Below are 26,661 nucleotides of genomic sequence, written 5' to 3'. Positions count from 1 at the left end.
TAACACCCTTCTCGGGCACCGTGCCATGGCAGACGCTACAATGTATCAGGACAAACGGGTATCAGCATTGGACCAGACTCATGCCCCTGCCTCCAGGAGATCAGCTCTCTGGGTTGACACAGGTATGAAACACAATTCTAATAGGATGTGATGAGTTCTACCGTTGACCTTTCCCATAGGTAAGTATGGAGAACATGAGCCCATTGGGGATCACAGCTCTCTTCAGGATGTGATTCCTAAATCATACCAGAAAATGAGTAACTGTATGTCTATCCACTTCATCCTAATTTTTCATGGAGCATGGCAATGCGGGAAGCATTGTGAGATTAAACAGAGGTTGGAGAATTCAAGGAGATTAGGTCCACGTTAGAGGCCATGGTCAGTAGACTTTTACATACCAGCAATGTCCTGAGAAGTGCGGCCTCCCACCGTGTGGGAAGCAACTCCTCCTTTTGGAAGATCAGGACTATGGTCTCCACAGCAGCTGTTCACTCTTTCAAATTACACTTTTTAACCTGGCCTCACTTTCCAGGGTCCTTAACTAAGTTTCACAGCAGACTTCAAAACTGGAGGTTTTTATATTTTTTATTGCTGTTAACATTAGATGGGATGGCCCAGAATTTTAACAATTATATTTCAACAAAATAATAGTTTTAGAGTAAGGACTATGTGCTGGAACTGCTAGGTACTAGAGATCAGTGAAGCTAAAATGAGTTTTTTTCCTCCCTAATTTGGAATACAGACATATGGGGACAATGATGTGGTGTGGTTCCCACAGTACAAGTGGGCTTAGGTGGCAGGCAGCATAAAGGAGGAAGAGCACATTTCATTGTGGAGAAGTAGTCTGTGTCCACTTCCAAGGAGAATCCCTAGAGAGAAGTTCAGATTTCTAGTCTGTTGAGATACATCATATTAAACAGGAAGGTGAGGAATTCAAAGATATTTCAGGCAAAGAGAAGCATTAAAAAAAATGGAAATGAGTCAGGAAACAATAAGATATATTGGGATGGACTGGGACCATCAGGAGGTAAGTTCCCAGGACAGGAACAGGGGAACAGGGATGGCTGAGCAGAGAGGAAGTCAGACACCAGCTCTGGGAGCACTGGCAGGATGGTTCCTAGCAGGACCAGCAGTCCTGGTGCAGGAGAAGAGAAGACAAGTGGAGGGATTAGTCCAAGCTGGGAGGTTTGCAGGGAGGGTATGGCCCTGAGGCAAGTCAGCACCAGGGATCTTAGTCAGTGGAGAGCAGTTGGTGTGGTGGATCACGGGGTGCAGGCTGCATAGAGACAGAAGAGGGTACTGACAGGAGAAAAGTGAAAAGGTCCAGAGAAGCAGGTCTCCCTGAGTTTGAGAGCAGGTGTAATGAGAAGGAGGGGGAGGGGAGGGGACAGACAATACCAGTGAGAGAGTAAGATGTAGGCGGGGAAAAGCTCTGACATGTCCTAAATGATGACAAGCTGCAGAGGATGGGCAGGAGAGGATGCCCCATCCTGCATATCAGATATTTACATTGCGATTCATAACAGTAGCAAAATTACAGTTATGAAGTATCAACAAAAATAATTTTATGGTTGGGGGTCACCACAACATGAGGAACTGTATTAAAGGGTTGCAGTATTAGGAAGGTGAGAACCACTGGTCTAAAAGATTCTCCAAATCACAGGTCCACAGGGTGCAGACCTGGAAGTGCCCAGAGATCACCCTGTGCCTAGTGTAGCTGATGGGTGGGGGGTGGACTGAGGCCGATAAGGGAGGAGTTTGCTGGAGATCCCACAGCAAGTTGGGGACATGTTCTTTGGCAATCTCTATCATCCCATTTAGTAATCCGTGTTCTCAATTTGGCCTGAGTGTGATATTTTTCTTAAAGTGTTAATTGATACACTTTTAAAAAATTGTCTCTTAAAAAATTGACTCTGTGCCCTGGCTGTTGGGCTCAGTGGTTACAGCATGGCCTTTCGTACTAAAGGGTTGCAGGCTCAATTCCCAGTCAAGGGCACATACCTAAGTTACAGGTTTGATTCCCAGCCTCAGTCTGGGCATGCATGGGAGACAACCAATTGATGTGTCTCTCTCACATCGATATTTCTCTCTCTCTCTCCCTCTCTTCTTCCCTTCCACTCTCTCTAAAAATCAATGGAAAAAAATATCCTTGGGCAAGGATTAAAGAAAACACACACACACACAAATTGACTTTGTTATATTGTATTAAATTATCAAATAAAATTAGTTACCTACCTTAATAAAAAGTTCTAAAGACCATGCAACATGGTTTGTATTATAGCCACAGTGATTATTTAACATGTTGGGTTAGAAACACTGGCCTCTTAACAGCCTCCTAATGTTTGTGAGATTTAATGTACTACACACCACATTTCTCACATTTATATGCAACTTTAGAGTTTTGTTTTCAAGGGTATCGTTCCAGCCTATTAGGGTGAGAATTACTGGGTCCTGTTTGAAGCTGCCAATAATCCTAACCCTAATCACTCCATGAGTTGGGCACTGCTCTAAGCATTTCATATAAGTGAGCTAATTTAATTCTTAAATGCAGTAATTTAATTCTCAAAGATGGAGCTCAGAGAGGGTAGAGTAATACAGCTAACCAGGGGTAGGGCTGGGATTTGAAACCAGATAGTCTGACTCCAGCATTAAAGCTGCTGCATTTAACCAAAGGTCAAGACTCTAGAGCTCACTGCAGGGGAGGTGACCAGCCCAAGTCACACAGGTTATACCCCCTGACCCTGGCCCCTCCCCTCATTCTTAGTCCAGTTACACCACACTGGAGGGAGGTGATGGTCTCAGAACTGAGATGCTAATGACACGGTGAGAGTAGGAGGTGGAGGAGTCATCCACATGGACAAATACCTCCCCCACCGAGTTTCCTGCAGGTGGAACAGGAGATTTTGGAGGCAGTTGCCTAATTTCTCCCTGAAGAATGTGGCCTGATTGAGGGGTTAGCAGGAGACTGTGAGTAGGAGGTAGGGAGTGACCCAGCTGGATGATGGGATCCTCAAGGAGGGGAGCTACTGAAGCAGCAGGGACATGCCTAGAGGTGGCCCTGGATGTGCAGGTGAGTGCTGACTGGCCTCCTGGCACCATGGAGAGACCCCATGTGTGGGAGAGCCATTGCTTGCTGAGGAAGCACTTGTGTCCTTCTTATTTCTGAAATCCTCAGCCCCTAGCACATTGTATGATGTCAAAGAGCCCAAGGGTAATGACATGGCCCTTCCTATGACAGATAAGGGGATCTGTCACTTAGGATGCTCAGCATGAGCTCTCCTCCCTCTGTGCACTCTCTTCCCTACTCTTCATCAATCTTCTCTTCCACTTGGTGCCCAGACACTCTCTGGACTCCAGCACTAGCTTTACTCCTCATTCCTGGAACACCCATCACTCTGTGCTTTCCCCAGACAACCAGCTCCCAGCATTTAGCAAAGCATTGCCAGGATCAGATCAGCAGACATGGTGGCTCTCTCCTCCACAGGGACACCACACAGGATAAAACACACACACACACACACACACACGCACACACAAGCACAGGGACAGAACACAGCCCAGAAGCCCAGGACACAGGACAAGGGATCCAGTCCTCTGGGCACTGCTGAGTGTCCCGTTCACAGTGACCAGTGCCCAGTGCCCATGTGCCCACAATGGCCGCCACCCAATGCCCTTTTCAGTGGTGCCATCTCCCCATTTTCCCTGGGGTCATGCTGGGCAGGAGCCCATGGGCATGAGGCACCATGTTCACACCTCCCTCAGCTCCTGCTCCCTGCATTTCCTGGATCCCCAAATGCTGATCGTGGCTTGAGAAGTAAAAGCATGGATGAGCCAGCAGAATATTCTGCACTGCTGACCCTGGGACCTGGCACGCTGGCTGCACTAGGGAGCAGGGGCAGAGGTGGACAGAGGCCCTGCTGAGAGAGGTGGTCTGTTATGCTGGAGGCCAAAGTGAGGGCACCCGCCTGGCACATTCCTGGGAAAGTCCGCCCATGGAGAATCCACAATTACATTCACCAAGAAGGGGCAGTTTTGACAGCATAAGTAGCCAAAGAAAAGCAGGAAACAGGCTGTATCTGGGCAAAAGACACACTTTATTGTTTCTTGGAGGCCTCAGGCTGGGCTGGGCTCAGTGTCCTCCCCCAGAACAGAGCGGGGCTCCGTGGCTGTGATTGTGGTAGTCCGTGGCTATGACTCCCAACACCGACAGAAACTCGGAAAAGTCGATCTTCTTATCGTGATTCTTGTCCTCGTCCTCAAAGATATGGGCCAAGAAATCTTTGCCCTTTTTTTCCTGTGGAAAAGACAAATTTAGTCCCAAAAGTGTTATGGGTGGAGAGGAGGAGGAGGAGGCAGAGAGGGGCAGAGAAGTATCTGTGGCCACACAGGTGTAGCTGGTGTGGGCCAGTGGGGGGTATCTGGGGATGAGGGGAACGTTAGCATTACCCTGCAGGTCACTGAGGGAGATTTCTTGAATCAAGTATCAGCATGAAAGAGAGACCTAGTGGTGGTGGGCAGACTCAGCCCAGAGCCTCACTGATCAATGAGCTGGTGGGTGGGTGGTCTTTAGACCCAGACCTGCTCCCCCCACTCACTTCCAGAACCCCATCTACCTAAGTTCTACCCAGAAACTAGATAGGTCCTACCCCTTGTGTCTTCATTCCTAACCCTCCTCTCCTATCCCCTATTTGCCTTCCTGAATCTTCCATACTCAGTGCCCTCTTTTGCTCACCTACTCTCTCTGTCACTTAGTAACCTCTCTTTTTGTAATCAGTTTAGTATATTTTGTCAGACTAAATCAGGTCTATGAATGAGCACTTTCATTATAATGAAAGGTGTTAAATTTTATCAGCGATGGGATTTTTTCTATCACCTTCCCTTGGATCTCAGGGAACCTAATGGAGGCTTCTAGAGGCTTCAGACTCCTGGGTGGAGATTGACAAGTGGGAGGGGACCGTTTTTGCTCTTCTATTTCATCACCTAATAACTACCCTTGATCTCCAGATGCCTTTACACTTGGCCACATGTATCACCTCTTTCATCCTGATAATAAGTCAGGAAAGTCCTTTTAGGCCTTTTTGCAGATGAGCATATTGAGGATCACAGAATGGGATTGACTTGTCCAAAGTCCTCCCCCATGACAGGGCCCAAGCAACCTGGAGAAGTCACCCAGACTCACACAAGCGTTGAGGAAGTTAGGGAAATTCTCCCTCAGCATCTTCAGCAGGCCCCGCTTGTCAATCTTGTCATCAGGTTTGGTGTATTTGTGGAACAGGATGATCAAGTCCATCACGGACTGTTCAACTGGAGTATGGCTCATCTTGGTTTTCAAGGAAGCTGCCAGAGAGAAAGACGGGGACCTTTGTTATCCTTCTCCCCAGGTGAGGGACTGTCAGTCAGGACAACGGGGTGGGAACTGAGCTTCCAGTGAAGTGAGGCTCAGTTGGGAGCAGAAGGAACTGTATCATCCTAGGAGGAGGGATGAGATGCTCATAAGGAGGAGAGTGTGCACAAGGCTGGGGCCTGGTCCCATGCAGGTCAGGGTCCAGAGGAGATGGAGGAGAACAGAGAAACCCACTGTGGACAGAACCACAGGAGGCAGAAGCAGAGAGGGTAGGGGTCAACCACATGGAAAAGGACTGACGTTTTAGTTGGGACCTGAACCAAACACAGCATTTCGATGACTCTACTCTTCAAGAGCATCAACACCATCTCCTCCAGGGTCACCGTCAGGGTTAGTAGAGTCATGGGGACAAAATAACTTCTTGACTAGTCTGGCCTGACCCTCCCTGGGCTGTTCTTGGAATGAGTCCCCTGAGGTGCCCATTCTGAACATAAAGCAAGCTCCAAATGAAACGGGCCCTGAGGCTCCTAGCAGTGAATGTGAGTAGGATGGTGAGTGTGAGCAGAGATATACATCCCTGTGATGAGCTCCCACAAGTTTTCCTGGACCATCCCCATCAGTGGGAAAGAAAGACTGCTGAATAGCCTTGGCATCATGTTTGAGATAAACAGAAATTCCTGCCTCAGTTTTAGACTCTTGGTTGGAAAGTGGGGTGATAGGCTCCTTCAGATGACCTTTGTACCTCCCTGCTCTCTGGAACCCCAAGCCTACACCACATTTAAGTACCTCCACCAACAGTCTGGACCCCAAGCAGAGAAATGGGACAGTGCAGCCTTCACACCCCAGACTTTCCAAAACTCTCAAGAAATGTGCATGGCCCACATGTTTGGGCTTCTAACAAAAATTACATTTTCTTATCATCTGGGAAAAAACAAACAAACCTTGGTGCTATGTCCCTACATGGAACTTCCCAAGGCATTCTGTGAACTTGGCCAAGGTCAGAGCTGAGCCCTGTGCACAGAAAGTCACTGGTCTTTCCCTCAGCTGGGCAGAAGGTCCAAAACATTAGTTGATGGGTTTCTGATCCATATACTGGCAGATCTTCTCACCATGGCAAGGTGAGTGGGAGTCCCAGGCATGGGTTCAGGAGAACCTTCCGGACTTGGATAGAGACACCCACTCTCCCTGAAGCTTGGGGTGCAAATTGAGTCTTCCCCAACCTGTGGTCTGAGAGTTAGGTGAGTCCAGAGAGAAAAGAAGAGAAGGAGAGAGGAAGGGTCATTTCCTCAGGTCCCACCACAGAGGTTTCCACACAGTTGTTACACAGGGGCTAACAGAGCAATGGGAGCATCGGTCCAGCCATCTTGTAGATGAGATCCTCAGGACCCCAGTGGAATAAAGTTACACAGCCCCATAACAGGCAAAGTCCCCTAACAGGCAGAGCCCCGTTACAGGCAGAACCCCATTACATCTGGACCCAAGCTCCTGAATCCTCTCCCATCACTGCTTTCCCTATTCCTGCAGACAGCAGAACACACTGGGCCCTGAGGAACCTCCCTGGCAAAGAGATAGGCGCAGACTTACCAAAGCTGACGAGGAGGCAGTGAGGAGAAGGTGAGTGTTCTGTGCATCTGGGCAAAGACTGGTCTCTTTATAAGGCTCAATCTGGCTCCTCCCAGGCACTGGGAGCCTTTGGGTCATATCTGTCTACTTCCTGGACCATTGTCCCACTCAGGTGGGTGGCACACACGTAGGAGTGTGTGTTCAGTATGTGCCAGTAAAATCCCAGGCAACTCCCAAGGGAAAACACCTAGAGCCTTCTGTCCTCACTTCCCTGGGGTCAGGGGTGTGGAAGACAATGGGATGTGTTGTAAAGCACAGGAATTCTGGTACAGAATACTGAGTTTCTGAACTTAAAGAGGATGGGACTCTGAGACTCATCATGGTCTGTGTTTGCTCATCACCCACTCCTTCCACAATTTTGTTCTGGCATCTAACACAAACTCTCTCCAGTGGTTTATAATTCCATAACTATATCACGCATAACCTTACCTGTCAAATTAATATTCCTCCTAAACCATCAAAACCTTTTGAGATGGAGCTGTTACCCTCATGTTGAGGATGGGGAATTGAGGGAGTAAGAGGTAAGCAAAGTTCTTATGTGCACGAGGCTAATAGACAGAAAGTTTAAGATATGATCCCAGAAACTCCTGATTCAAAACCTCACTCCTAACCCCACCACTAGACCTCTAGGGTCACTGCAGGGCTGGTGAACTCAAAGTCAAGGGGAGGGAGGCAGGGTCACCTCACTCCCATCTTCATGTTGAGTCCTCACTGGAGCGCTAGAAGAGAAAGAGGTGGCATGACCCACAGTGACAAACCAGGGAACACAGAGAGAGTAGTGGCTCAGCATGTCACTTGCAGGCGAGGGAAGACAGGAGGTCAGAGCTCTGAGTCCTGGCGTTAGCCCCACACTCTAGAAATTCACTTCGCAGCTCCAGGGCCCACCAGGGCTCACCAAGGAAGCCACTGTCTAGATTCAGGGATGGTGACCATCATGAAATGAGCCAGCAGGAGATGGGGCAAAGTTGCCACCCCTCCCATGATGATGCCTTCCTATAAATTCTTCAATGATGTTTCTCCTTCCCTTATGCAAATGAGCTTCCCTCAGTAGCTCATGCCCTGAGGTCTGTTATGTCCTAACCTACTGTGGACTATCTGGTTCAGGTGCAGGAAACAAGAGCTTGGAGGTCAGGATGAAACCTGGGGACCTCTGGGGACATACCATGCTGATTCACTGAAGAGTCCTTGTTCCTGCTCTCTGTTCCCCTTAGAACATGCTCCCATGGAGTAAGGGACTGCTCAGGCATTGGGCACCCTGGGACCAGGCCCACCGCTGAGCTCCCAGGTCAGGCCCCCCAATGCACTGGCCTCCATGCTTCAGCCTGGCCTTTCTGTCTCCAGTTATATCCATATTTGCATCAGCACCAGACCTCTCTGGTTCACTCATTTAATTTCCTCTTACCCCCACTCAAAGCCTCCCAGGAAGGACACACAGAAAACCTGGAGCACCAGCTGACTCCAGGCAGGGGAAGTGAGATGGCATGCCCACTTTGTCCCTGGTGTAGCTTTTGATATTTGAACAATCTCAAAATACTTTAAATTAGTTTTTAATTAGTTTAATTTAAGTTTTGCTTTGTTCAATTCTGGCCTCACTGTCAGAGTCTGAACTATGTATATTCCTCAGCTTCCGGAATCTAAACATCATTGATCTGTTGTAAGGTCTCTCTCTTATTTTACTTATATACTTATTTTCCCTTAATCTTCATTACTATTTGAACTTTCCCCCCAAAAGCCAAAAAATAAAATGTATGTTTTCTGTTTATTTTTATGCATACTCATCAATGTAAATGATTATTTTGGCCTATGTTTTATAGATGTCCTTTATGTGATATAGATCAATCATAAAGGAAAATAAAATACACTACAATGTACAGCCCAATGAATTATCTCCAACACCTGTGACTGCCACCCAGGTCAATGAATAAAATATTGCCACCACCCCTACCAGTCACTGCCCTTTTCTCTCTTCCTGAAAACCATCATCACGACTTTTATGGTAAAGCTCTCTCTTTGTTTCATTTGAATTTTACCACTTAAGCAAATTTACTTGAAGGAGAACAGATTCTATATATTCTTCTATGTTTGCCTTAGTTTGCTCAGTATTACATTTTTAAGTGATATCCATGTTGTACTGTTTGTTCATCATTGTATACTATATATCTTGGTGTAAATATCACATCATTTTCTATAATTCTGCTTTAGATATCACATGCCCTTAATTTTCTTGTTTTCCTTTTGCATGGTTTCCAGCTCAGGAGACCAGGGATTTTGACCTCTGACCTCATGTTCCTGTGGGGATCAGCCACCCTGTCTGGTGAGGTATGTGGAAAGGGCCCAGGGCAGGCCCTGATTGTGTAAGACTTGGGTGTTTAAGGAATAAGAAGGGGATGAGCCCATGTTTCTGGGACAAACTTCAAAACAGCCCTGTTTATTGTCAGAGACATTAGTGTTTACAAATATTGTGACTAACAGTCAAGTCCCACCCCGGCATCGCCCTTATCACTCACCACCACCAGAAAGGCTATAGGTATCTTCCAATCCCTGAATCAATAATTCTTTGGCAACATGGTCTACACATCCAGGTCAATCACTTGGAACCATATCGCAAGCATTTACTGTTTATCCTGAGCCTCTCTTTCATCCATCCCAATGGATTCTGGACCCCAGCTGTCCTTGGCTGTTTGGAGTGGAGACCTGGACCATTTGTTCAAGGTACAAAATTTAAGAAGAAACCACTGAGCCCCATTCACTGTACTTTAGGATGAACATATGGCAAGAGAAATTTTGTAAAGAATTTATCTCCCTCCAATGTTCACCCTTTAGAAGTGAAGACAAAAAGAATAAAATAGAAACTGTGGATGCTGGAGATGTACAGTGACACACTGTATAACCCAAAAAGAGAGGGGTAACTTTCTGAGGAGGAGAGGCTGACCAAGACACCTTAGATGTGGGATTTGAATGAATGTCAACACCTAATGTTCAAGCAAGCAAACCAGGGAAAAAGATTCCAGACCTTGACATGTGAGCAAAACTATAGCACAGAACAGACATGACATCAGGAGGACAGAAACACATCTAGAGCCAAGAGTGTTGGAAGTGAGAGGTTTGGGACAGGCACCAACTATGTCCAACCCAGGACCCAACCCCTCTTCTGAACTACAGAGCCCAGTTTTGCTTGGGGTTTAGGGTGCCCAGTACCCCCATGTGTGTCTGGTCTCCTCTAAGCCATTCTGACAGTCCTGTCCTTGCTTTCCCTATGCCCCTTGCAACCAAGAGTGAACGTGTGTCCCACCAGTTCTGCCCAATGACACTGAGTGATGCTGGGCCAGGCCTCTGGGACTCTGCTTTTCTGACAGGAGGGGACAGGGAGAGCTGGCCCTGCCATGCCTCACCCCATGCCTGGGTTGCTGGTCCGGGAAACAGGCAATCATCAAAAATACTTACCCAAGTGAGTTGAAGAGTTACAGCTTCATAAAAACCTCCAAATGAATGACTTTAGAAACTTTATTCATAATTGCCCCAAACTGGAAGTAACCAAGATGTCTTTCAAAAGGTGAATGAATAAACAAACTCTGGCACACCCATACAGTGGAATATTATCCAGCAAGAAGAAGAATTGAGCTATCAAGCCACAAGAAGACATGGAGGAAACTACAAGGATATTGCTGAGTGAAGGAAGCCATTCTGAAACAGCCACATACTGTATGATTTCAAATATATAACATTATAGAAAAAGCAAAACCATATTGACAATTAAAATATCAGTAATCATCAGGATTCAGGATAGGAGGGGATGGCTGAATAGTTGGGGCACCGGTGTTTTTAAGGCAATGAAACTACTTTGCATGATACTGTGATGATGAATATGTGGCATTACACATTTGTCCAAAACCACAGAATTTCACAATAGGAACTGAACCCTAGTTAAACCATGGACTTTAGTTCTGAATAATGTATCAATATTGGTTCATCAATTATAACAAATGTTCCACACTAATTAAGATGTTAATTAACAGGGGATACTGAGGGGAGAGGGGGTATATAGGAAATAAACTCTCTGTTTCAAAATTTTCAGCCAATATAAAAGTGTTCTAAAAATTAGAGTATATTAATAATAAAGATAATAAGATTGAGTTTCTTTTTATTGTAAGCCAAGTTTGATTGAAACAAATAGCCCTGGAGTGTTAACAAGGTGTACCCTCCTGAATATGATGCCAGGTTATGAGCAAGCATTCTATTTTTTCTTTTCTATATTTTCTGGAGCTCTCTTACAATCTTATCTAAAAGCTAGCTAATAAATCAAATCTGTTGTTTGAGAACTAAGTCTCTGCAGGTAAACATAATAGCATTTTAGATTTTCTGTCCACCAGGAAATTACTTAACCAATTTATTTTATTTATTTATTTTTTAAAAATATTTTTATTGATTTCAGAGATGAAGGGAGAGTGAGAGGGAGATAGAAACATCAATGAGGAGAGAGAATAACTCATCAGCTGCCTCCTACATGCCCCACACTGGGGATAAGCCCACAACTTGGACATGGGACCTCTTGGGTCATAGGTCAATGCTCAACCACTAAGCCATGCTAACTGGTCCCAATTTGTTTTAATTCGTTGGCTTATCCACCTCTCTTCCCCAGAAAGTTACACCTCTCTTCTTGGGTTATAGACTGTGTCATTGAACATCTCCAACATCCACATTTTCTATTTTATTCGTTTCGTCTTCACTTCTAAAGGGTGAGCATAGAGGGGAGATAATTCTTTAAAAATTTTCTTGCCATATATTCATCCTAAAGCACAGTGAGCGGTGCTTAGTGGTTTCTTCATAAATTTTGTACCTTGAACAAATGGTCCAGGTCTTTGTTCCAAACAGCCGAGGACAGCTCGGGTCCAGAATCCATTGGGATGAATGAAAGAGAGGCTCAGGATAAACAGTAAATGCTTGCGACATGGTTCCAAGTGACTGACATGGATGTGTAGTCCCTGTTGCCAAAGAACGTTTGACTCAGGGAATGGAAGATACCTCCAGCCTTTCTGCTGGTGGTGAGTGACAAGGGGGATGCTGGGGTTGGACTTGGCTGTTAGTCACAAGAGTTGCAAACACTAATGTCTCTGACAACAAACAGGGATGTTTTGAAGTTGGTCCCTGAAACATGGGCTCATCCCCTCTTATTCATTAAATATCCAAGACTTTCATAACCAGGGCCTGCCCTGGGCCCTTTCCACATACCTCACCAATCAGGGTGGCTGATTCCCCTAGGAATGTGGGGTCAGAGGTCAAAACCTCTCGTCACCTGAGCTGGAAACCATTGAAAAAGAAGACAAAGTGATGAGCATGTGGTATCTAAAGTAGAATTTTAAAAAATTATGGCACATTCATATAAAGATATATATAGTATACAATGAAGAACAAACACAGTACAACATACAGCTTGTGAATGTAATACTGAGAAAAATAAGGCAGACACAATAGAATACATAGAATATGTTTCCCTTCAAGTAAGATTTGAAAGCGGGCCAAATGTCAGTGTACAGGAATGTATGCTTAGGTGATAAAATGAAACAGAGAGAGGGTCTCATCATAAAAGTTCAGATGATGGTTTTGAGAAGAGAGAAAGCAGGCTGGTGCGGGTGGTGGCAATGTTTTATTCATTGACGTGGGGGACAGTCACATGTGTAAGATTCATTAGGCTCTGTATAGTAGTTTGTTGTACTTTTCTGCATAATTAATCTATATTTTAAAAAAAACATGGAGAGAACACAGGCCAAAATAACTATTTACATTGGTGAGCATAAAAATAAACAGAAAACAAATATTTCCTTTTTGGCTTTTTATGGGGAAATTGAATGGTAATGAAGATTAAAGGAATATAAGTATATAAGTAAAAATAAGCTACCTTGCAACAGATTAATGATGTTCACATTCCGGAAGCCAAGGACTATGCATAGCTCAGACTGTGAAAGTGAGGCCAAGACTGAACAAAGCAAACTTAAATATACAAATTAAAAATGAAATTGAAGTATCTTGACATTGTTCAAATTTCAAAAGCTATACCAGGGCGAATGTGGGAATGACATTTCAGTTCCTCTGCTCCAAGTGACCCCCTCTCCAGGTTTCCTGTGTATCCTGCACAGCAGGCTTTAGTGGTGATGAGAACACATTACATAAGTGAACCAGAGAGGGCTGGTGCTGGTGCAAATGTGGACATAACAGGGGACAGAAGGGCCAGGTGTGGAAGCCCAATGCATTGTGGTAGGGGGGGCCTGACCCAGGCTCAGCAATGGGCCTGGTCCCAAGGTGCCCAATGCCTGAGCCGTCCCCTCACTCATGGCCTAACCTTCTAAGGGAAGCAGAGAGCAGGAACAAGGATTCCTCAGTGAGTCAGCAGGGCCATTCCCCAGAGGTCCCCAGGCCTCATCCTAAACTCCAAGCTCCTGTCTCCTGCACCTGAACTAGATTTTCCACAGCAGGTTGGGTCATAGCAGACCACGGGGCATGGCCACTGACTCCTAAGCAGACTGTTTTGCATAAGGGAAGGAGGGACATCATTGAAGAATTCATAGGAAGGCCTCATCATGGGAGGGGAGGCAACATTGCCCAATTTCCTGCTGGCTCATTTTATGGTGGTCACCATCCCTGAGTACAGACAGTGGCTTCCTTGGTGGGCTCAGGCAGTCCCTGGAGCTGCATAGCGAAGTTCTAGAGTGTGGGGCTAACGCCAGAACTGAAAGTTCTGACCTTGTCTCTTCCCTCACCTGTAGGTGAGGTGCTATTCACTCTGTGCTACCTGTCACAGTGGGTCATGCCACCTCTTTCTCTCCTAGTACTACACTGAGGACTCCACATGAAGATGGAACTGAGGTGACCCTGCTTCCCTCCCCTGAACTTCAAGTTCACAGGCCCTGCAGTGACCCCAGAGGTCTAGTAGTGGGGTTAGGAGGGAGGTTTTGAATCAGGCTTTTCTGGGTCATATCTTGACCTTGCTGTCTATTAGCATTGTGCACATAGGAACTTAGCTTACCTCTTACTCCCTCAATTCCCTGTCCTCAACATGAGGGTAACAGCACCATCTCATAAGGTTTTGAAGGTTTAGGAGAAAGATCTATATGACAGGTAAGGCGATGCGTAGTATAGTTATGGACTTATAAACCGCTGGAGAGACTTTTCTTAGATGTCAGACAAACTTGTGGAAGGACTGGGTGATGAGCAAACAGAGACCATGCTGCCTTCAGAGACACATCCTCTTTAAGTTCAGAAACCCAGTTTTCTCGACCACAATTCCTGTGCTTTTAAGACAATCCCATTGTCTTCCCCACCCCAGCCCTAGATTTCCTTAGCCACAGAATAATCCTCTAGAATAGTGCAATCCCTTGGGAGTTGCCTGGCATTGTACAGGAACATGATGAACACACTCCTAGGTGTGTCCCACCCACCTGAGTGAGGCAATGGTCCAGGAAACAGAGAAAGAACATGGCCTAAGGGCTCCTAGTGCCTGGGAGGAGCCAGACTGAGCCTTATAAAGGGACCAGTCTTTGCCCAGATGCACAGCACACTCACCTTCTCCTCAGTGACACCTCGTCAGCTCCGGTAAGTCTGCACCTAACTGTTTGCCAGGGGGGTTCATCAGGGCCCAGGGTGTTCTTCTGTGTCCAGGAATAGGGAGAGCGGTGATGGGAGCGGATTCAGGAACCTGTATCCAGTCTCAACTCTGCCTGTTATGGGTCTTTCCAACTTGAACCCACTTGGTCCCAAGCGCCTATCTACAACAAGATGTCTGTACTGATCCTCCCATTGCTCTGTTGGCTCTTCTGTGACAACTCTGTTGAAGCATCCCTGGTGGGAGCTCAGTATATGAACCTTCCTCTGCTCCTTGTCTACTTTTCTCTCTGGAATCATCTGACTCTCAGGCCATGGACTTTGCATCCCAACCTCTGGGGAGAGTGGGTGGCTCTCCCAACGTCTTGCAAATTCTCCTAAACAAAGGCCTGGGATGTCCACTCACTTTGCCCTGGTGAGGAGACTTGCCACTACGTGATTCAGTGACCCATAAACTAAGGTTTTGGACCTCGTCACCAGCTGAGGGAATGACCAGTGACCTTCTGTGCACAGGGCTCAGCTAAGGCCTTGGCCAAATTGACAGAAGGCCTTAGGTGTTTTCAGTTAGGGACATAACCGGGAGGATCTTTCTCCCAGATTAGGAGACAAAGGAAGTTTTTCTTAGATGTCCACACATTGGAGCCATACACATTTCTTGTGAGTTTTGGAAAGTCTGAGATGTGAGAGCTGCACTGTCCCATTTCTCTGCTTGGGGTCCAGACTGTTGGTGGAGGTACTGGCTTTGAATAGTCAGATATCTTTACTTAAATGTGGTCGAGCCTTGGGGTTCTAGATAGCAGGGAGGTACAAAGGTCATCTGAAGGAGCCTATCTGCCCGCATTCCACCCAATAGCCTAAAACTGAGGCAGGTATTTCTGTTTATTTCAAACATGATGCCAAAACAGGTCAGCAGTCCTTCTTTCCCACTGGTCGGGATGGTTCAGGAAACCTTGTGGGAGCTCAGGACAGGGCTGTGCTTCTCTGCTCACACTCACCATCCTACTCACACTCACCTCTGGGAGCCTCTAGGGCCCATTTCATTTAGAGCTTGCTTTATGTTCAGGATGGGCACCTCAAGGGTCTCGTTCTAAGAACAGCCCAGGGTGGGTCAGGCCAGACTAGTCAGGAAGTTATTTTGTCCCCATGACTCTAACCCTGACATTGACCCTGGAGGAGATGGTGTTGATGCTCTTGAAGAGCAGAGTCATCCAAATGCTGTTTGGCTCAGGTCCCAACTAAATGTCAGTCCTTTTCACTGTGGTTGACCCCTACCCTCTCTGCTTCTGCCTCCTGTGGTTCTGTTCACAGTGGGCTTCTCTGTTCTCCTCCATCTCCTCTGGACTCTGACCTGCATGGGCCCAGGCCCCAGCCTTGGTCACACTCTCCTCCTTATGAGCATCGCATCCCACCTCCTAGGCTGATACAGCTCTTTCTGTTCCACCTGAGCCTCACTTCACTGGAGGCTCAGTTCCCACCCCGTTGTTCTGACTTAGGGACCCTCACCTGGGGAGAAGGATAACAAAGGTCCCCATCTTTCTCTCTGGCAGCTTCCTTGAAAACCAAGATGAGCCATACTCCAGTTGAACAGTCCGTGATGGACTTGATCGTCCTGTTCCACAAATACACCAAACCTGATGACAAGATTGACAAGCGGGGCCTGCTGAAGATGCTGAGGGAGAATTTCCCTAACTTCCTCATGGCTTGTGTGAGTCTGGGTGACTTCTCAAGGTCCTGCAATGGCACAGGACGCTTTATTGTGGGACCTTGGTCAAGTCAACCCCATTCTCTCATCCTCAATATTCTCATCTGCAAAAAGGCACAAGAGGACTTTCCTGACTTATTATCAGGATGAAAGATATGGTACAGATGGCCAAGTGTAAAGGCATCTGGAGGTCAAGGGTAGTTATCAGGTGTTCAAATAGGAGAGTAAAGAACGGTCCCCTCCCACTTGTCACTCTCCATCTAGGACACTGAAGCCTCTAGAAGCCGCCATTAGGTTCTCTGAGATCCAAGGAAAGGTGATAGAAATTCTATGGCTGATAAAATTTAATACCTTTCATAACAATGAAAAGCTCATTCGTAGACCTGATTTAGTCTGATAGTTAGAATATACTGGACTGATTACAAAAAGAGAGGCTACTAGGTGACACAGAGAGTAGGTGAGCAAAAGAGGGCACTGAGCATGGAAGATTCAGGAAGGCAAATAGGAGATAGGAGAGGAGGGTTAGGAATGAAGAGACAAGGGGTAGGGCCTATCTTTAGTTTCTGGGTAGAACTTAGGTAAATGGAGTCATAGAAGTGGGTCGGAGGAGCAGTTCTGGGTCTAAAGACCACCCACCCACCAGCTCATTGATCAGTGAGGCTCTGGGCTGAGTCTGCCCACCACCACTAGGTCTCTCTTTCATGCTGATACTTGATCCAAGGAATCTCCCTCAGTGACCTGCAGGATAGGGAAACGTCCCCCTCATCCCCAGGTACCCTCCACTGGCCCACACCAGCTACACCTGTGTGGCCCCAGATGCTTCTCTCCCCCTTTCTGCCTGTGCCTCCTCCTGTTCCACCCACAACACTTTTGGGACTGAATTTGTCTTTTCCACAGGAAAAAAAGGGCAAAGATTTCTTGGCCCATATCTTTGAGGATGAGGACAAGAATTACGATAAGAAGATCGAGTTTTCCGAGTTTCTGTCGGTGTTGGGAGTCATAGCCACGGACTACCACAATCACAGCCACGGAGCCCCGCTCTGTTCAGGGGGAGGACACTGAGCCCAGCCCAGCCTGAGGCCTCCAAGAAACAATAAAGTGTGTCTTTTGCCCAGATACAGCCTGTTTCCTGCTTTTCTTTGGCTACTTATGCTGTCAAAACCACCCCTTCTTGCTGAATGTAATTGTGGATTCTCCATGGGGGGACTTACCCAGGAATGTGCCAGGAGGGTGACCTCCCTTTGGCCTCCAGCATAACTGACCACCTCCCTCAGCAGGGCCTCTGTCCACCTCTGCCCCTGCTCCCTAGTGCAGCCAGCGTGCCAGGTCCCAGGGTCAGCAGTGCAGAGCGTTCTGCTGGCCCAGCCATGCTTTTCCTTCTCAAGCCATGATCAGCCTCTGGGGATCCAGGAACTGCAGGGAGCAGGAGCCGCGGGAGATGTGAACACGGTGCCTCATGCCCACGTGCTCCTGCCCAGCATGACCCCAGGGACAAAGGGGAGATGGCACCACTGAAAAAGACATTGGGTGGCGGGCATAGGGGCCACATAGGCACTGTGAACGGGACACTCATCAGTACCCAGAGGACTGGATCCCTTGCCTGTGTCCTGGGCTTCTGGGCTGTGTTCTGTCCCTGTGCGTGTGTGTGTGTGTGTGTGTGTGTGTGTGTGTGTTTTAGCCTGTGTGGGTGTCCTTGTGGAGGTGAGAGCCAGCCTGTCTGCTGAGCTGATCCTCCCAATGGTTTGCTAAATGCTGGGAGCTGGGTGTCTGGGGAAAGCATAGAGTGATGGCTGTTCCAGGCATGAGAAGTAAAGCTAGTGCTGGAGTCCAGAGAGTGTCTGGGCAGCAAGTGAGAAGACAGGACTGAAGAGGAGAGGGGAGGAGAGGGCAGGGAATGATGAGCAGAAAGCTCATGCTGAGTCATCAGTGACAGTCCACTCCACTAGCCATGGAAAGAGGCGTGCCATTACCCACACAGAGCCCTTCCCATCTGCCTCTGTCCTCCTTGGATCTACAGAACCAGCTCAGACCTGGAGCACTGGGCCCAGCTGCTCCTTTCAGAGCTGGAGCATTGTGAGCCCACAGATGTAGAGGCAGAAGATGAGGAGGTCTAGGGGTGGAAGGTTTGGGTGCCTGTGGGTCTAAGCCACGCAGAGAAGAGCTTCCAGAAGCGAGGGTTATGCAGGAGCAAAGTGTTGCTCTGATCACTGTCCCCATGACCTGCAGTCTGGGAAGACTTCCTGGGGTGGGCTCTGGAAATGGGACTCCATCAATGGATAGCAGAGATGTTCTGTCTTTAGAAGGCACATCGAGGCAGTCATGGTGGTAGCATGTTCTCTTCTGGGATCTACAGAACCAGCTCCAGAGCAAGTTCTTAAAAGAACTCAAGAGGCAATGCCGACTCCAGTAGCCTCTCCAGAGCCAGAGCGGTCTCCGGGCACAGCTTTCACTGACCTTCTAGAGGCAGAAGAACCACCTGCAGCGTGTGGGCAACTCGCTTCAGCTCCTGTGAGGCCTGTGGTCCCTGGTCCTGGGCCGCAGTGTGTGTAGCTGCCATGACAGAGAGGGCTCTCCCTAGATATGCAGTTTTTAAATATTTGTGTTTATCTTACATATACTTAAAATTTTACTAGTCGTTTTTGTCCTATGCAGTTAAAATAAAATGTATTTCACATGAAATATAATAAAATGTTAATAAAATTTAATTTAAATATAATGTAATTTGTCTATGATCCTTCAAAATGTACATGCCAGCCCTAACTGGTTTGGCTCAATGGATAGAGCGTCGGCCTGCGGACTGAAGGTTTGCGAGAGTCCAGGGCCAGCGTGGCTTTCGCGGGTTCAAAGACTTGGAGGGAGGGCTGACGAGCAAATGATACACACAAGATGGAATATTAATTTTTATAATTACCAGGGGAACCAGAGGACAGCCTAACCATGAAGGTCAAGCTCTCTCAGTTGTTCCTTTCCCAGCTGCTTTTATTAGCTAGAATACACAATTGCCTTTAGTAATGCCAACAGACATATCAATGGTAATGATTAGCACACAGTAAGATTGTCAGGTCTTGGGGGAGTTTGCTTTAGGCCATTGAGTCAGCAGCAGGTAATAAAATGTAGATATTCACCCTGTGAATATCAAAAGGAGTCCTGGTCAGCCTTCTGCCAGACTTCTCACATTTATATCAATTACTGTTGATCTTGGTCTGCAGCAAAGGTTCCCAGGTTTGATTCAGGTCAGGGGCATGTGCCTTGGTTGCAGGCACATCCCCAGTGGGGGGTGTGCAGGGGGAAGCTGATTGATGTTTCTCTCTCATAGATGTTTCTGACTCTCTATCCCTCTCCCTTCCTCTCTGTAAAAAATCAATAAAATGTATTTTTAAAATGTACATGCCAGCAACATTAAGTACATTCACAATTTTCCACAACCACCACATCGCATCACAACCTAGTTCCAGAGCCTCTTCGTATGGCTGTGGGAGGTACTGGCAGTGAAACAGTGTGGCTCAGGCAGAGGAAGTGGTGGAAATTCATTTCTATCCTTCCCCCAGCACAGTGGTTCTCAACCTTCTGGCCCTTTAAATACAGTTCCTCATGTTGTGACCCAACCATAAAATTATTCTCGTTGCTACTTCATAACTGTAATGTTGCTACTGTTATGAATCGTCATGTAAATATCTGATATGCAGGATGGTCTTAGGCGACCCCTGTGAAAGGGTCGTTCGACCGCCAAAGGGGTCGCGACCCACAGGTTGAGAATTGCTGTGCCTAGCACGTAGCACACATGGCAAAATTTGGAAGAAATGTCAGTGTTAAGCAAGAATTAACCTTGAATTGTATGAACCTAACATAATTTAAATGGCTACTGGTAATGGATTAAAGAACAAATGTTGATATATGCAAGTAAATGATCACTATGCACTCGTTAAAAATTAGGCTCCATTCACTTATTGTGTGAGCAGATGTCCACAGCACAGTATTAATGAAAAGACTAGTTGCAACACAGCTGTTGAAGGAGATCATCACTGTGTATTGGGACAGTATGTGGGGGGTTGTTTTTGTCCCAGATTGGAAAAAAGGCAGGGTGAAGGGGGTACAATATGAAACCTCTACCCCCAACAAGCTCTGTGTCAAAAATTGATTTTTTTTTAAGTGACAAGCTGTTATCTAGCAATTGTCCAAGGTCGTATTGGCACACCAAATTCCTTAATTAGGTGGCTTCTAGGTTTTTATTTTTGCGATTTGGCTATAGAGATTGCTGTGGTCAACACCTACTTATTGCTTTTTCTTACCAGACTTATTGTTTTTTAAATACTTTCTTGGAATCAATTCCCAGGGGAATGATGGCTGAATCTAAGGTATTCCATAAATTCTCTGTGACTCTAGCTTGGCATTGCCAAATTGTTTTACCTCTTAGACACGTGGGCCATTTTTTATTTTGGTGAATTGATGAACCACTTATTTGCCGAGGAAATCATTATGTTGGGTAGATGAAGGCTCACCCTGTAAACTGGAAGAAGTTTGGCTTCAGTATTTACCTGTTTCTCTCAAACCTTCAGGGATGTGGAGGCTTAATCTCTGGTTCAATAACCTGCCCTTTGGCGCCCCCTTCTGGGAGATTCACTCCCCCGCTGCGTGCCCATCCCAGGGGAGAAGCAAGGCAGGGGTAGAAGGGCTGGCTGGCTGACAGAAAGCTGGAGATGGGGGAAGGAGTTCACCTGCCACTCAAAGGCTCAGGTGGTAGCTGTCTGGAGGCCAAGCCTACACACCTGGCTTCTTTTAGAGGAGGGCCATTTCCACACAGCAGTCGATTATTGCCTTATAATAAAGCTTTTCCTAAAAGCCGTTCCTACCACTTGCCTCTGATCTCCCACCCATCACCTACCATCTGAAATCCTGTGCACAGGAGAAAGGTGCAGCTCTAGCTTGGCACACAGGGCCCTTCGCATCAGCCTCAATCCTCCTCTCCAGCCCTGTGTCTCCTACCTGCTCCTCATGAACCCCGTGGACACCTTCCCTTCGCAGGCCACCCACTTTCATACCCCCACGCCTATGACCATGCGGTTCCTCCGTCTGGAGTGCTGGTCCTCCGTGCTTCTCCTCGCAACAACATCTTCAATCCCACCTAAATGTTGCCTCAACTGAAGTGTTCCTCAACTCTCCAGGCAGACGGTGTCCCTTCCTGGGAGCCCAGGGTGCCCCGTTTGTGCCACTAAATCAGCAGTGTTCACACTGTGTCACTGTCCCCTCCGCTCGTTCCCGCCCTGTGAGCTGGCCGCGTGTCCTACTCATATTGCCTGGAGAGCCCTGGCACGCTGTGGAGCCTCGAGAAATATTTGTCGGATGAGTGATTGTCCTTCATGACGGTGGAGTCTGGGGGTTCACTAATTGAGGTAGGACATGCAAGGAGATGTATTGGAGCTGTGTGGGCAGCCCCACCCAAGCCCTGGAGCTGGGAGGATGAGCTGGAGGCAGGGAGATGGATAACCTTGTGACCTCGTGTGGGTCTGAGATGCTTCAGATCAGGCTCTGAGGGAAGGTGGGTCCCTGAAACTGGCTGAGTGCATCTTAGGGAGCAAGTGCGTGTGATGTCATCCCAGGAATGCAGTGAAGGCTCAGCTGTGCTGCCGAGGAACCTGTGAGGAGTCACAACACTGGCTGCTGTAATTGGAGGCACCGAGGATGGGCAGGGAGGGGGCCTGAGACAAGGTGGGCAGGAAGGGAAGGGCTGGCCCAGAGGAGGTGCTGCTCTCTCTCCCCGATTCTCCACTGTCCGCAGCTGCTCCACCTCCACATCTCTGGAGTTGGCCCTTGTCCGCTGCCATCAGAGAGCCCCGCTGCCATGACGGACACGCCAGTCGAGGAATCCCTCTTCCAAATCATCCACAGCTACCACCAGTACGCGGCCCGGGAGGGGGACGTGGAGACCCTGTCCCTGGAGGAGCTGAAGGCCCTGCTCAGGGACAACGTGCCCCGCTTCATGGAGAGCCTGGTGTGTGGGGCCTGGGGGCAGGTGGGTGGAGTGGAGGGTGGGTTGTGGGGTTTGAAGTGAGGGTTTGGTACAGGGAGCATCTCCCAGGAGCATTTGAACTTAGGGGAGGGGAGGGCCGAGGCAGGATCAGCGGCCAGAGGGAGGACGGCCCTGGCGGCTTTTCCTCCCGAGACTCCCTGCCTGGCCCCACTCCAGCCCAAGCATCGCTAATCCCTGAGACGCCATCCGAACCCCAAAGCCCTTTGTCGCTCTGCTTGTTTTGCTTCCCCTGAGAACAGGTCCTAACCCTTCCCTCTGCCCCTCGGCCCTGCCCAGCCTGCCCCTCAAGCCCAGCCCCTTCTCCTGGGGTCTAGCACAGCCCCCTCCTACCCACCCCCACGCTGGGGAGGATCACTGGGTTAAAGGGGAGCCAGGAGGGACTAGGTGTGGGCAGGTAGGAAATGGAGCTTCCCCTCCCCCTCTTGTCCCAGGTTGTCTCAGACCAGCCTAGGGGCCCAGCCCCGAGTCTAGGCTGCTCAGCCACCCTGCTCAGGCCTGGAATCTCCTCTGCCATCAGGACGAGCCATGTGATTACCCGGCTCCTGGGGATGCAAGGCCAACCCGAGTGTCTGCCCTCGGTGCCATGCCCCCGGGTGAGTCAAGGCTGCTCATCCGGGACAAGCACCCCTCGTCCCTGCGGGTCTGCCTTGCCTCCCTTTGGGGAACATCTGAGAGAGTCTGGTCCTGGGCTTATTGGAGCGCAGCCATGAGGTCACAGAGCAGGGACGGGGGGACTGTGATTAGGCCCCTGTTTCTAGGGAAACCTTTCCACCTGGGTACGGGGCCCACGGGGCAGGCACCTGGGCACAGGGCGGAGATGGCGGCCTGGGCAGGAGGGCTGAGTGAGGGGAGCCTGGGAGAGCTGCCCCAGGCTGGAGGCCTGTGCACTGTGGGGTCAGCCAGCTCTGTGGAGGGGACAGATTAAAGGAAGTAGCTGGGGAGGGGGGGCAGAGGGTGCCAGTCTGCCCCAGGGTGGGAGCTGCCCTCCAGGCCCCCAGCTGTTTCCTGAGGCAGTGACTTCCCTCCCCGGAGGCTTTCTGAGGGCTGCACCCTGGGTCCCCCGCCTCCAGCCCAATCCTGCTGAAACCTGCTTCACTGCCCCTGCCCTGCCCGGGGCTCTCCTCATCGTCGCCTGACCTGTCTCCTCCATGCACGCTGACCATTGGCCTCCTCCCTGCTGTCCCTTCCACCTCGAAAGCTCCTTTGCTCTCCTTCCTACGCCACCCCCAGTCCTGAGCCCTCAGGGCCACTGCTCTGGGACATCGGACAGTCCCAGGGCCCATGGCGGTGGCCTTCCCCCATCCTGCACTTCCCTGAGGACACAGGCCAGTTGCCATGAACAATCCTGGGCGGATGGCACGCCCTGCGGGAATCCGACCCACTGGGTGCCGACCTGCAATGGTGCTGGAGGTGCAGCCTGAGGGACAGGTGGGCGGTGACTCCACAGCTCCCGGTGTGCAGCCCCAGGCTGGGCGGCCCCTGCAGGGTGTATGTGCAGCTGGGAAGACAGGCTTAAAAGCCCCCAGCAGAGGGCAGCCCTGCTCAGCCACTAGCCGGCCAGCCAGCAAGCGGTGCCCAGTCTGCACCATCTGTCTGCCCATGCGGCCCAGGTCCAGGTGCCGGCACCCTGTGCCCCTTCTGCCTGATTCTGCCGCGCAGTGTCCTGGCCACCGAGTGAGCGAGGAGCTGTTTCCCGCGAGCCCCTGGCAGGCAGGGCCAAGTTCCTCACCAGTGGGCGGTGGAGCCGGACCATCTGCCCGGGCCGAGTGCCTGGGGGCTGGCTGACCCTCTGCCCCTCCTCAGGGCCGGGAGAAGCCGTACTTCGTCACCGAGCTGTTCCGGGCAGCGGACAAGGACAAGGACAACCAGATCTGCTTTGACGAGTTCCTGTACGTCCTGGGCCAGCTGCTGAGGGACTACCACCTGCAGTACCACCGGCAGCTGTGCGCCCACTACTGCGCCCAGCACAGCCTCTACTAGAGGGAGCGGGCAGCCCCCCAGGCCTGCCCCAGGAGCCATGTGACCCAGCCGGGCGGCCCAGTGGAGCTCTGCCACGCGTGTCTGCGTGTGCCCGTGTGTGTGCACGCCTGTGCATGGATGTGGAAGGACACCAGGGAGGGAAGAGAATAAAGCAACTTCACAGCAGTTTCTGGTGTCTCTCTCTTCATGGTTAGGGCGTCAGCCATGGGTCCAGGAGGGGAGGTTTGGATCCCCAAATAGGAGGTCATCTATTTTGGATGACAGACAGAACCCCTGGCCCCAGGAGCCCCTGTCTGAGGGGGGAGGCAGCCCCTGGCCCCAGGAGCCCCTGTCTGAGGGGGGAGGCAGCCCCTGCCCCCAGGAGCCCCTGTCGGAGGGGGGAGGCAGCCCCTGCTGTCAGCCTCTGTCTGAGGGAGAGGAGTCTTCTCTTTGGGGAGCTGACCCTCTGACACGAGATGCTGATCACTCCTTCAGGCACCTACATGGTGGGACGGGACAGGAGGGCAGAGGCACACTCGACATGGACCCTGGCTTGAAGGTCTCTGTCTCTGGATGAGAGCCCCAAGGATCAGTGTGCAAAGGGAGTGCCTGGGAAGGGGCCTGGACGGGCGGGAAGATGATGCTGGCAATTGCCTGGGGTTCGGGGTCAGGGCCAGTCTGGGAGGTAGACCGTGAGGTGGGTTTTGTGCCGCTGAGTCAGACAGGGACCAGGGCAGAGCCAACAATCCAGCCTGTTAGGGGAAGAGCGATGAGTGGCACGTGGGTGACTGTCAATCAGGGAAGTCTTCCTGGAGGAAGGAGGGCTGGGTCTGGTTTTACTAATAAAAAATGATGATAGACTCGGTGTCACTCCAGCTCAGGGCTGCTGGTGACTCACGGATCCCAGTCCTCCCTGGCCCCTGACCCCGCCCAGCTGAGCCCTGCCCCGCCCTGTCTGTGTTGTCTGTGTTTCTCTCTCCGAGAGCTCGGGAATCGGAAGCAGGATCTCTCTGGGAGGGTCTCCTCTGCCTCAGGCCTGCGAGGCTCATCTTGGTGGGTTTCTTCTCTGAGGATTGTCTGGGAACCCACGTCCTAAAGTGACTGTGGTAGAAACAATGAGTTTTAAGGGAATGATGGGCCATCATCCTCATTGCTCCCCCGTGCAGGTGATTGGGCCGGGGGGGCGGGGGGGGGTATGTGTCATTTAAGGGCCTTGGCTGGCTCTCTCCCAGCTGGGTCTGTGTATCACAGAGGAGAAGAAGTGCCCTGCAGGTTGAGCGGGGACCTTTGTGTCTGGTCAGTCAAGCTCTGAAGGGGGGTTTTGCCCTGTTGCTCCCTGGTGGGGCCCCATCACCATCCCTTCCACACTTGCCCGTCTGCCAACACTTGCCTTTTGGGACTCAGCTGGGCCCCCACCCATTTCCCTCTGGACCTTCCTGTGCGCCCCCCCGCCCCGGGGCCTGAACTCCCTGTGGAGGTGTGTGTCCTGCTGCACCACGGTGGGGCTGCTGTCTGTCCTCCACCAAGCCAGGGGCCATCCTTCCCACCGGGCCAGTGTCAGCACACAGTGGGTGGTCCGCCGTGTTGGAGGGAGGAATACAGGAACCTGCCTGGAATCCCCGTGGGCCTCATCCTCACGTCCAGAGACCCAGGCCGTCCTTCCCGGGCCCAGGGAGGATTCTTCCTGCCCGTTTCATTGGAACCGAGTTGGGTTTCACAGGCCACTGAGTACTAAGGGGACATCTCAGCCCCGTCCTCCTCGCCTTCCTCCGGCCCCTTCCTGGGGGATTTCTTCACGGCCCTGCCTGCCGGTCCTGATTTCGTCAGCCTGGGCCCGGCCTGCGCAGGTCTGTTGGGACACACACACAGGACGGAGCTGTTTCCTGTAAATGGGGCCAGGTTCTGCTCCCCCAGGTTGCCCCACAACCCACAGTCTGATTGCGGGCTCTGCCTTTCCCCCAATATGCTTGCCCAATTCCCAACATCCTCTGCTATCCGGGCAACTCAGCCTGGCTCTGGCTCGCCCCGAACCCCCCAGGCCGTCTGTCTGGAGGGGCGTCTCTGGGGGAGGCAGTTTGTGGCCTCGCTGCTCAGCATGCTCCCCTGATGAGCACGCGATCCTGGGAGGAGCTCAGGACTCCTGTTGTCTTGAGTCTCCCTCGCTGCATCTGGAGACTGTTTTCCTTAATCTCTGGATGAAGAAAGCTGTCCCCACAGGGACCATTCTTGGGGGGGGGAGCTTTAAAAAAGGCATCTCCCGCCTGGCCATGGTGGCTCAGTGGTTAAGCGTTGACTATGAACCAGGAGGTCACAATTCAATGCTGGTCAAGGGCACATGCCCCAGTTGCAGGCTCTAGGCTCTATCCCCACTAGGGGGCATGCAGGAGGCAGCCGATCAATAATTCTCAC

The 26,661-nt window shown here is 50.0% G+C and overlaps 3 protein-coding genes across 4 annotated transcripts; 2 read left to right on the top strand and 1 right to left on the bottom strand.

Moving 5' to 3' along the window:
* Positions 1–4,073: 4,073 nt before the first annotated feature.
* Positions 4,074–7,083, bottom strand: LOC102421292 (protein S100-A7-like). Its single transcript, XM_006095334.3, has 3 exons — positions 6,929–7,083; positions 5,180–5,337; positions 4,074–4,294 (listed from the first exon to the last, which is right to left on the bottom strand). The coding sequence occupies exons 2-3, from the start codon at positions 5,318–5,320 to the stop codon at positions 4,130–4,132; spliced, it is 306 nt and encodes a 101-aa protein (XP_006095396.1). The 5' UTR covers positions 5,321–5,337; positions 6,929–7,083; the 3' UTR covers positions 4,074–4,129.
* A 7,391-nt stretch (positions 7,084–14,474) lies between these two features.
* Positions 14,475–17,383, top strand: LOC102420994 (protein S100-A7-like). Its single transcript, XM_006095333.3, has 3 exons — positions 14,475–14,554; positions 16,111–16,268; positions 17,163–17,383. Exons 2-3 carry the CDS (start codon positions 16,128–16,130, stop codon positions 17,325–17,327), a joined length of 306 nt encoding a protein of 101 aa, XP_006095395.1. The 5' UTR covers positions 14,475–14,554; positions 16,111–16,127; the 3' UTR covers positions 17,328–17,383.
* A 4,313-nt stretch (positions 17,384–21,696) lies between these two features.
* LOC102420678 (protein S100-A15A) lies at positions 21,697–24,438 on the top strand. 2 transcript variants are annotated; one of them, XM_023759330.1, is made up of 3 exons: positions 21,697–22,254; positions 22,725–22,886; positions 24,097–24,438. In XM_023759330.1, the coding sequence occupies exons 1-3, from the start codon at positions 22,105–22,107 to the stop codon at positions 24,271–24,273; spliced, it is 489 nt and encodes a 162-aa protein (XP_023615098.1). In that variant the 5' UTR covers positions 21,697–22,104; the 3' UTR covers positions 24,274–24,438. The 2 variants fall into 2 exon arrangements, with proteins under 2 accessions (XP_023615098.1, XP_014316858.1); XM_014461372.2 differs by lacking the exon at positions 22,725–22,886 and having other exon boundaries at positions 21,707–22,254.
* The last annotated feature ends 2,223 nt before the right edge of the window (positions 24,439–26,661 follow it).

Source organism: Myotis lucifugus, unplaced genomic scaffold (genome assembly GCF_000147115.1).
Source record: "Myotis lucifugus unplaced genomic scaffold, Myoluc2.0 scaffold_151, whole genome shotgun sequence".
Classification (NCBI taxonomy): domain Eukaryota; kingdom Metazoa; phylum Chordata; class Mammalia; order Chiroptera; family Vespertilionidae; genus Myotis; species Myotis lucifugus.
This window is presented reverse-complemented; position numbering and strand designations above follow the sequence as displayed.